The 11236-nt window shown below is 43.4% G+C and overlaps 1 protein-coding gene across 9 annotated transcripts in view; it reads right to left on the minus strand.

Moving 5' to 3' along the window:
- Positions 1 to 10170, minus strand: part of NEO1 (neogenin 1) — a 215786-nt gene extending 205616 nt beyond the window's left edge. For 3 of the 9 annotated variants that reach the window (XM_052807475.1, XM_052807474.1, XM_052807471.1), the window contains exon 1: positions 9699 to 10170. In XM_052807475.1, coding sequence (XP_052663435.1) covers positions 9699 to 9813 — 115 coding nt within the window. In that variant the 5' untranslated portion in view covers positions 9814 to 10170. The remainder of the gene's footprint in view (positions 1 to 9698) is intronic. The other 6 variants (XM_052807473.1, XM_052807470.1, XM_052807467.1 and 3 more) reach the window with 2 other exon arrangements.
- Positions 10171 to 11236: the final 1066 nt, after the last annotated feature.

Genomic DNA, 11236 nt, shown 5'->3' on the forward strand with positions numbered 1-11236 from the left:
AAGCAACCTGGGAAAATTATGAAGGAGGGCTGTCACACCCAAAATTTGCAGTATACTCTCTAATAGCTCTTAATGCTAACAAAAAAAGTATGTCACAAAATGTATTTAAATTTGCCCTTGCAAATGGGTAAGAACATACTCCTGTAATTTCAGATATAATCCCTGAGACCGTCCCTTTATCAGCATCTAAACAAGTCAAGACACATTGCACCATTACATTGGTTGGTAGAGGCAGGTCTATCAGCATAATAGTGACTTCTACCCCTGTATTATCTCCTCAAGCAAAAAGGAGTAACTAAGTCATTTAAAAAAAACCTCCGCTAAACTGCTCTGCAGAACCACCAAAAATACACCGAGATAGGCCACAGTGCAGGAAGGGAGCAGTATTCCATCCCCCCCTTTGCCCCCAACTATACAGCCTGAGTACGCCTCACCTTCACACCAGCCTCCCAGTGTGTGCGCATCCCTGATGCTTAATTGCAACATTAATTTTTTCCTGAGAAAAACTGAGCAATGGCAACCTTAGCCATTAAATTGGCTGGAAGCCTCCACACACTGGGGGTTGGTCTGGCTGCCAAGTTTGCTTCCCATGCACCTTCAGCAGCATATTGTCACATCATACGACACCCATAAGCTTTTCTTATACTCCCAACCAGGCTTCAATTAAGTGTTATCCTTACAGGATTTCATTATTGGTACAGGGATGATTTTGAAAGTCCTGGCCTCACAAAGCTACAACACAGCTGTCAGCATGCGACAGATTCAAAGTGACCCCTGAAATGATATGCTGTGCAAGGTAATCATCGTTAAATGAAGTTTCCTCTGGACTTTAAGCAAGTAAGAGGCTAGTGCATTCGAAGAACTACCTGGCCACTATCCTCTTCTGAAAGTGTAACCTATGTGGTAGTTTTACATTTCTTTTCCTCAAGGCTAAGTATTTTAAGATGAAACTTGTAGCTTTATTCCCACTTCAGAACCAGTCAAACAAATGAGATTTCAGTGTGGGGAAAAAAGTGACAAACCAAAACAGTAATTAAAGCTAAATTGAGAATTCATTACCAATCTAAAGATGAACTTTTATGAAACATTTTATTAGCAAATTCATTTAAAAACAATAATGCCCACTTTCTGACAAAATTTTAGTCTACAGATCTGAAATCAATATGCTATAATACATCATAATATTAAAGATTAATATGGTGACATAAGACACATGATATATTTTGTTCACAGTGCTTTTCATGTTCAAATACTAAGCCAATCTCTACCCCCACCAGAAAAAGCAGTCTTGCTTTCCCATGACACTGTTCCCACATGCTCATGTCACCCTCTCCCTTCTGCTACTACAAGTACTCATGCAGGCACATGGCGCAGCAGATCAGGGAACTGATCCCATTCTCTACATCCTCCACAAATGCTTGTGAAAGCAAACGGAAGGGCATAGTACGCAGGTCCTCCTCCTTTTAATGGCACCGCCATCTTGAAATGCTGAAACTAAACACATGAAAATAGGATTAACGTTTGGCAACGACTTCACATCTGCTGTGTTTCATATCTGCCCAGGCACATTTCTAATAAAAGATTCACAAACTGGTAACAAAATACCTGGATTTTCTGCAACGTGAGCGCTGATAGCCCAACACCAAAAATGCCAATTCCAACCACACAGGAGTATACTACAAACTGTTTAGGTGTCCCACCACATCAAAACACATTTCTGGATGCAGTTTTCCTTTATTTCCAGTTTTCTTACACTTCCTCCTTCCTTGCCTGTTTTCAAACAGGAACATTTGGCTTTATAAACTACTTTTGGAGGTATTTCATCTTCTTGTTAATACCCAGCTCTCCTCTCTGCTATGTACAACACTGCAACAGGCATTGGTTTCAAGCAATTACTCATTTTTTTTAACCAATGTGACAGTAACCCCTTAAGACTTAGAAAGCAAGCTATACTCTGCTTCTCAATACACACTCAAGAGATCTTAAAATTCATGACAGGTCTAATGACTTAAATGACTTTTGGCAGCCTGTTCTACTTTTAGAAAGAATACCCAAACACCTCTATTTGTGGCTCTCCCTCTCTCGCTACAGTTACATTATAAGGTTTCAATGCATGAACCGCAGAGCAGGATTAGGAAGAGATGTTCAGGTTCATTAACTACAGGGGAAAACTGTGAAAGATGAAGCTTACACCGAAGGACTTACTCCACCAAGCGGAAGCAAGCTACTGGACCATTACACTGAAAACCAGGAGCTGAAAAAAAGCTAGAAGTTGCCTCCAAGTGCTCAAGTCTGTTAGTGATGTCAGTAATACAAAGGTGTCTCTGCCAAAAGTAAGACAAAAGAGAAATCAAAAGGGCCAAAATTATTGGAGATACAGTTGTTACTTCCAAGACAATGTAGTAGGAAGTGCTATGTTATAGACATAAAAATATTATATGTATTCACAGATTCACATAAATACAAACTTAGATGTTCCATGGCTCAAAACATCATAGTAAAGACGACACTCAAAGCAGAAGTTTTATAGAAAAGCACTCATTAATACCTGGCTGTACACTACATGCAGAACATTAAATAGATGGAAGCTGTAGAAAAGCACAAGGTCTCTTCAAAACTATTATGAAGTCTAACTAAGTATTTTAATAGGCAAGAAACTCCACTTAAACGTATATCAGCACAAACCTCAAACTACAGAATACCACACACATACTAGCAGCACTGCATTATTCACATCTAGGTCAACATCAACATTAGACACATGTCAAAAAAGCTAAAAGCACATCAAACAAGATAAATTTGTCAAAGTATAATAATAATAATGGAAGACAACCGTGCTGGCTACTGACACATGCTTTGACCCAGTGTCAAAAAATGTGACAGCTCCAAGACATGTAAAAAAACCATCAAATAAAAACAAAGGTAAAATATTAAGAGCCCAAGTACATGTAAGGGCAGCAAATTACAATCAAAAAAACTCCTAAGTTGTCCATACTTCTAAGCCCAAGAGAAAGATTAAAAAAACATAAATAGGTGGCAAAGTTCAACAGAGCAATACCGGTCAAGAAGAAATACAACCCCAGGGAAACCCAAAAGGATATAAAGTACATAGGTGGTTAGAAAACTAGGAGAGAGGAAGTGAAATTTTAAGGGAGCACAGGGCAGAAGTACAAAACCATAGGAATTACTAGTCACACTAAACAAGACAGCAAAGACATTCAGGCCTTCAGTGGCAGTCAAAGACAGGCAAGCGATTTCTTCAGGATGGCTCTCCCATCATCACCGAGTAAAAACACACCAGGTGATCTGAAGGGCTGAAACATTTGATGGACCTATAAAAAGTGCAGCGACTTGCAAAAACTAACACATTTTCTAAGCTTCTGTAGTAGATAAGTGAAAAATGAAAAAAACAGCAAGTATGCAGTTCTGGGGTTTTTAAGGCGATAGTAAAAAAAATTATTAACAAAAACACAGTAAGATTTACTCCTGTATGGGTAACTTAATTAAAATCTTACCTAACTTAACTACAAAGGACAGTAAGATATTCAAATTCTTTGAACAGGTGAATGAAGTAGTGGGCAACTTAACCACAGAACAGTTTTTCCACTTTTAAAAGACATCTGGACAAAACTATATGACTAGAGGATACCAAAAATTATCAAGCTGCTATGCTTTGATGAGACAAAGTAACTGAATCTTCAAAATTCATACTACCAAAAAGAAGTCATTCATATGAGCCAACACCTATCCAATGCACTAAGAAAAAGAAGATAAACAGATTAAAATTTGCAAATTAAGAAATTCAGCATAAGCAGAGTACCTGAATTTCTCCAGTGGTAACCAGTACCAAGTCAGCTGCACAAACTACTTCACAGCAAAGAAAATTCACTGCTAATGTATGCAGAATGACGCATTTTGAAGGAAAAAAGCTCTCTCTAATGTGCAATTCACAGTTTCTAGATCAACTTCTCGACTCGAGACAAGATTTCTCACCGAGTAACTATGAAAACTAGAATGCAAGAGGAACAGGAAGAATAAAACATTGTCACATCATAGATTACCAGTACATTACTTCCTAAAAATGCCATACTCAGTCCTGGTCATGTCACAATGGCAAACCAAAGCTGAACCGGGAAAGTTCAAACACTGGCAATGAGAATCAGTGAACGCCATAAAAAAATACCAAAGTTTATGTATTTGGAACCCAGTGAGTTCCCGAGTCAGACAGTCCCTTTTGAACAGCACCTTTAGGGATTTGGTTGTGATTTTTTTTCCTACTAACATGTCCAATCACTTTCAAGAATCCCAAACCATCCAGAAGCAATGAGTGGAGTGATACTGTTCAGTCACAGTGTAAAAAAAACAAAACTCATTTTGCTTTGTAGTAATTTCCTTCTTAATTAGTGTTAAAGGGACATTAGATAGTCTTCATTAAAATTAAACATTAAATCTCTTCACTTTCTACACAACTCAAACATCTCACGGTTGTTAGATACTCCAGGGAATTACCCAAACTCCCAAGAGAGTTCAGCAGCAGAACATTGCCAATTCCTTCACTCCCTTTGGTAAGGGCAGCTTTAATAATATTTAAAAAAAAAAAAAAAAAAAGCACTATTTTAACTGATGCAAAAAGTATTTATCATAAATTGACAGTCCGCTTATTTTACAAAATTAAGGTACTCTCTTCAGCATGAATACTAAATAGTAAAAAAACCACTTAACATTAAAGCACCTAATAGACCATATAAAGCTAGGGTTTCAGTTTTCCTAAAGAACTCTGCAACTATACACATACAAATGGTGCTTATCTACCTATAAGGAATTAATCAGGATTACCACTTTCATCTTCGCAATTTAACTGGAGAACTAAATCAATAGCATCCAATCAGTAAAATATGACTGTTGTTTCCACAGTGCCGAGACATTTTCTCCATTAAGAACTGTTTTGCCTTTTTTTTTTTTTTTTTCAATAGCCTTAGAGCATTATATTTAACTACTCAGGGCACAGAAATCTATTTCAGCACGATAATCTGAAGCAGCACCCCTCTGAATATCTGGAGCAGTACCTCTCCACCCAGAACCCAGCACACAGGCTAAGCAAACACAGATCGCTGCCTCAGCTGCCGTTTCCAAGTGCTGTACTAAGACCTTGGATTTTTCAGGGGTTGAACACCCAGTTCTTAAGGTGCATAGGAAAGTAAATAAACCTCTCCTGTAACCAGCATCGAAGTTGAACCCATGAGAAGCTGCAATCTTGGCCCTGCAGCCAGCTGAATTCTGGTACTGCAGCCACTGAAAGACCTACTAGCTGGCTGAACCAAAGTGGAGAGAAGCCTCCCTTCCACTGACTGACATCTTGATGCTAGGACAGATTCGTTAAGGGAAATGAGCATTAATTAGTTATTAGCAAGAATTTCAGTTATACCTCCTCACAGACAATGCAAAATGAAACTTTAAAACACCTGCATATATAAAAATACTGCATGTTTAGAAAACTTAGCTACAAACATACCGGCATACACTTTATACACAAAATTATTTGCATGCCAAACTCCTGATGGTACAAAAATTTGCTTTCAAGCCCTGTATCATACTCAGGCTGATGCTGCACAAGTTAAATGTTTTTATATTTTGAAAGTAAAGGTTAAGAACCATATCGTATTGCTCTCTGTATAGTCTTCTTGAACTCCCACTCCCATTTCCAAGCTCACTTCTTATCGCCCTCCTCTTCTTGGCAACACAGCAAACTTGAGTTAGGTGCCTACATAGGTTTTCAGATTTCTCTGACAATCTTTGGTTGAAAGTTAATGTCTTGTAAATCACAAGGACATTTTATCATCAGGAATTACCAAATACTCTTGTTTATATAAAGAAAAATCTTCCCATATAAAGAAAAATCTTCCTTACGTAATTTCCTTACTTAAATTGCACTGCTAACGCAGCGGGAGGTAACTAAGCCAAGTGGTTTGGTTTTTTGGGGTTTGGTTTTGTTTTTTTTTTTTTTTAAAGATGACAGGTTTTGTTTACTGTTTTTCACTGTGATAAATACTAAGCACAGGTGTGCACGCACATCTTACAATTTTTAAATTGAAATGTCAGTTTAGTAGGGTAGCTTCATAAGCAAGTCAAATCATTTTCTTAGATGACTAATAAAACAAATAACCACACGTTGCAAAAGCCGTATGCAACTTGGGCACTTACAGCTGAGGACAAGCGACAATGCATCACTACAACCCCAGTGAAAGGTATCTCGATTCACAGATTATTAGAACAATAGTTCACCCTCACAAGAAATATGCTCCAGCATCAACAGACCTTTTCACCGTTGCCTATTTATACATGCGTATAAGCAGCGGCGCTGGTCTCCGCACATCACAGGAGCTATAAGCAAACTGCTTCTATCAGATCATATGCAACACCCAGAATACACGAGGCTGACGCATACCATATTTATATGAAACAGGAATATCAACTGGAGACCTGTGCTTAAGTGACTTGGGATGTAACTGACACCTGAATATTTCTACTCTATTTTTAACTTGTGATATATTTAGAAATAATCAAGAAGTGCATACAAAACAGAAACAAATTATGACCTTATGTTTCTAAGGAACCCAGATGATCTATGCTCCCACCTTCTTCAGTTTTCAATACACTACTCTCGCACCCTAGAAGGAGCATCCTATATCACAGTAAATACTGCACCAATGATCAGTAATCAACACGTTGCTAAAAAGACCTGTTCAGTTCTGGGAGTCTTGTGCAGCTTTCACGCCCGCCAATTTCTAGTTGCATTTGATTGTGGACTTCCAAAACTGCCGGTTTATCCTTTAACCACAAAATACATGCTGATTCCAAGGACTTCAAGAATACCAGGCAGAGACAGAACAAATTTCCTGCTTCTGAATAATCTAATTTGCAATCTTAATGGTTATCTTACAGGTTATCACAGCTTTTCTATTAAAAATTAAAAGTGACACCAACTTCAATTTTATTCTTAATAATGCAATCCTGCATAGATCAAAGTTTTTGCGTTAATCTCAAGTCAAACAGTTACAAGAGGCAGGATTTAGCTTAATTTGATGCTTGTTCCTTACTGCTGATTTTTTTGGTTTTATTCCCTTAGCTAAGTGAAATATTGTCCTAATTCTAAAATCAGTAGCCCATTTTACCTTATTTGCAAAGCAACCAAATAGTCTAGGAAACACACTAATGTTTACAGACAGACAAATAAATGAAGTTATACAGTTTTTTCCTACAATAATTCAGCTACACTCTTTTCTTCTTCAGAGAGCAGTGACTGGCTATTTATAGATGGGATCAAATGTCACTCAAGCATACATGGCTACATACAAAGAATGTGTTTCCAAATCTATAACTTCTGCTCATTTATGACATCTTTATAAACACCAGAAGGCCAGCTTTTTTTTTTTTTTTTTCCTGCATTAAAAACCTGCTGTTCTGGACATCACAAGTGGCACTTCAGTCTTGACAAGCAGAGCCACAGGTCTCACAGCTAAACCTCCATCTGGACCTAGAAACTAGGTGTTCCTCTGCCTCTCCGGCCCTTTACAGCAAGCTAAGACTATTCCGAGCATGCTAAAGAGATCAAGCTTCACACAAAGCACAGGACAGAAGACCCTTGCATCTGAAACACAAAGGGGAGCGCTTTCATGCGTGATGTGGAACATCTGTACCTGACTCCCTCTCCTCTGAGCAGGGAGGGACTTGAATGTCCCTCTCCCACCTGCCAAATATGAAAGTATGTGGAACATCCTCTATTTAAGAAAAAAATAGTAATAATCAGGTGGAAAATAGTGTGAATTAAGATGAAGCTCATCCACTACGCCTGAAGCATCTCATCTTCCTTGAGACAAAGAACCAAGAAAGCCTCTCCCTCCTCAGTTACTCACTCCCTCTAAATAACTGGTACAAACACCCTCAGGGTTAGGGAAAGCCAGGCTCCTGGTCCTTACCAGGGATGAAACAGGACAGTACCCATTGATATGGCATAAAAGCACTTTCCACAAAAGAGAAAGAGGAGAGAGTAGGGGTTCACCAGAACTCCCAAGATTTCCACGCTGTTACTTCTAAATTCCCGCTCCGATAAACAGTCAGCTTCAATGAAGGTTTTATTTTGCATGTTTCAGCACATCGCTCCCCCTTTGCTGACTTAATTCACGTATTTGGCTTCAACAGATAAAACTTCACTATCAATTTGATTTCCTCAGAGCATAAATGATTTTTTAAAGTAGGAAAGAGCAACCAACACAACAGTAACTACATTGAGCTGTCAGCAGAGCAGTAAATACTGAAAAAGAATCGTCACGTGGTAAGATTTTACACATCAAAAAAGTAACTTATCTATTACACAGACTCTGAAGATCTTTTGAGTCCAAGTATGGTATTTTTCAAAAGGAAAAAAAAAAAAAAGTATCTGCTTCAGACCTGGAATCTGCAAAGCTTGTACTGTCTAAGAGAATAAAAATATTCCCTGTCAACAGGAGTCAGCATACACGGTTACATCAGTAGTATCTAAGACGAGGACTACCACAGACATTTCTGCCTAATGTGATTTGCAATAGGACAATTACACCATTTAATATCAGAGTTTAACCATTCTCACTTTTCCAAGTTGCTAGAAACCACTCGTTTAACCAGCAGGTTTTTTTCCAAATTCCACCTGTACAGACCTTTCTTTTAAAATACCGGGATTCAATCTACAGGGGTGTAGTTAAAAAAAAAAATCCCAGCATTCAACATTCAAGACCAAATTTTCTTTCAAGCTTTCTACTAGTTTCTACTGCCAACAAGGAGGAAAAAAAAAAAGTTACTTTTTAAAGCCAATATTTTGCAAAACGAGCAGATAACATTACTGCAAAACTAGGGAGCCTTCCAAGGCACTAACGGTCTTTCGCAAGGGCCTTTTTAGAAAGCCTTGTCGTACGCGCACCACGCTTCATCTGGATGAGATTACGTTTTTCGTAGCCTATAAAGAAGCAGGATTCAATAACGGATCATTAAAGGTAACAATGGTAAAAGGTGCGAGAACTACAGCGCCTGAAACGCTGCCAGATCGCTCATTTCTGGGCCGTTGCGGCACAGTTTTCAGGCGAGTTTCCCCCTCTCCACAGGTTGGTTGCCTGTCATCTCCTCTCCGGTAAAGAGTCCCTACCGGTTCCAGTACCGCTCGCCGGGTCTTCCAGGCTCAGACAGAGCCCGTCCGCGCCCCTAGTCGTTTCACCTGCGCTCCTGCCCACAGACGGCGGGGAGAGCACGAAGCACAGGTGAACCGCTGAAGCACTGACGCCGCAGAAAGGGGCTTCAGGTGTCTCCCGTTCTCCTCCTCCCCGCGCCAGGCGCCGGCAGGGATGACCGCCCGCTTACGGAGGTGTGCAGTGGCCTCTGCTGGTGCGCGCACCGCCGCCGAGACCGTCCCGCTCGGACAAGCGGAGCGGACCGCCGCCGCCGCTCGCCTCCCTCGGGCCGCCGGCACCGCAGCGCTGAGGGCGCCCCGCTGCCCCCCCCCGCGGCTCCTGCGGACCCCCAGGGCCACGCGCCCGCCTCAACCACCGCCCCCAGCCGCTCCCTCGCAGCCCCCGGGCCCGCCGAGCCCGCGACGCCGCCGCCACCGCCCCCTCGGCGCCCGCCGGCCCCCCCCCCCCCCGCCGCTGTCAGGGTCTCGCCCGGCTCCCTACCTGTGAGGAGGCTCTGCGAGCCGCTCCGAGCGGCGGCGCCGGCCGGGTCCGGCTGCCCGAGGAGAAGGGCGATCCAAAGGGAGCCGAGGAGCCGCCGGGCTCTCCCCGCCGCCATCGCTCCGCTCCCCGCGCCCGGCAGCCGGGCACCCAGCGCCAGCCCCTCCCCCGGGGGGGGCTCCTCCTGCCTGCTTGCCTGCCTGCTTGCCTGCCTGCCTGCCGGCCGGCCGGCCGGGGCGCGCTCCCCGCTCGTCCGCCGCCGGGCTGCGCCCCTGCGGCACCCCGAGGCAGAGAGGCCCTCAGCCGGGCGGTGGGGGCTCACGCAGCCACCCCGGACGAGCGGCCAGCGAGGCGCAGGCGGGCGGGAGGGAGGGAGCGGCCGCGGCTCACTCCATCGCGGGCCGGTCCCAGCGCCGGGCTCCGCCGCTCCCTCACACGGAGCCAGAGGGGCGCTCGCCGCGCGCTCCTCCCCTCGCTCCCCCCCGCCCACACCCACAACCCCCCCCGGCCCGCCCTCCTCCCCCCCTCCCCGACCGCGCATGCGCCCGAGCCCTCCACTCCCCGCCTCTCCCGGGGTAGACGGTGGCGCACGCGCTCCCCTCCCTCCTCCCGCCACCGCCGCCGACCCCCGCACCAGGTGTGCGCGCGCCCGGCCGCCCGCCCGCCACCGCGCCTGCGCGGCGCCCCCGCCCGCGGGGAAGGGGAGGCGGGAACGCGGGGGAGGGGGCGCGCGCGTGTGGTAAAAATATAACTCGCAGAAACTTGGTTTTGGGGGGGGGGGGGGCGAATATCTTTGCTGCTCAATTTGGGACGTCGACTTTCGTAATAAGCACGTTTCTCAACGAACCGAAAGATAAATAAATGTGAAGAAAAGCCCGAACGTACTTTGAAAAGGCAAATGAAATGTGTTTTCATTCTCCTGGGGGCAATTAGTTTTAGACAGCATTTGCCAATCAAATCCAAATCATTTGAATGCCGCATTGCCACCACCAGCCGGATTTAGCCTTACTGTTGGATCCCGTATCCTTACAAAGGACACAGTAAGAGCTATAAATATACATTCCTCCTTCATTAATCATAGGAAGCGTACCCTTGTATTTTTTTTTCCACCTCAGCTTGTTGCCCACTAAATTACATTTCTACAATGTGCGCGCTATCCTTGCTCATTTTATTATTGACTAATTGAATTGTCTCTTTTAGCACATAAATTATATAGTACCAGAGCTCAAGAAGTGGTAACCGTGAGATAACCATACCCCTGGGGCACTGCGAGACGTGAAACACGGGTACATCCCCCCGAAATGCATGTTCGTATTGCAAAATGTTTTAAAACTAGTTTAAAATCATTTGTGCCAGAAAGAAACAGGCTTTTACACTGGTAGTGATGTTCCTGCCAAGGAATTGAGGACTGATTTCAGGAAAGCTTACCCTGACAGCCTCCGTGTGTGTGGCGAGGGTGTCCCTCTGGATGCAGGCACCTCTGTATTCCCGCGAAATCATCCCTGATCCAGCAGGATTTGCAGATTTGTTTATTTAGAGGC

This window comes from Harpia harpyja, chromosome 14 (assembly GCF_026419915.1).
Source record: "Harpia harpyja isolate bHarHar1 chromosome 14, bHarHar1 primary haplotype, whole genome shotgun sequence".
In the NCBI taxonomy this organism is placed as follows: domain Eukaryota; kingdom Metazoa; phylum Chordata; class Aves; order Accipitriformes; family Accipitridae; genus Harpia; species Harpia harpyja.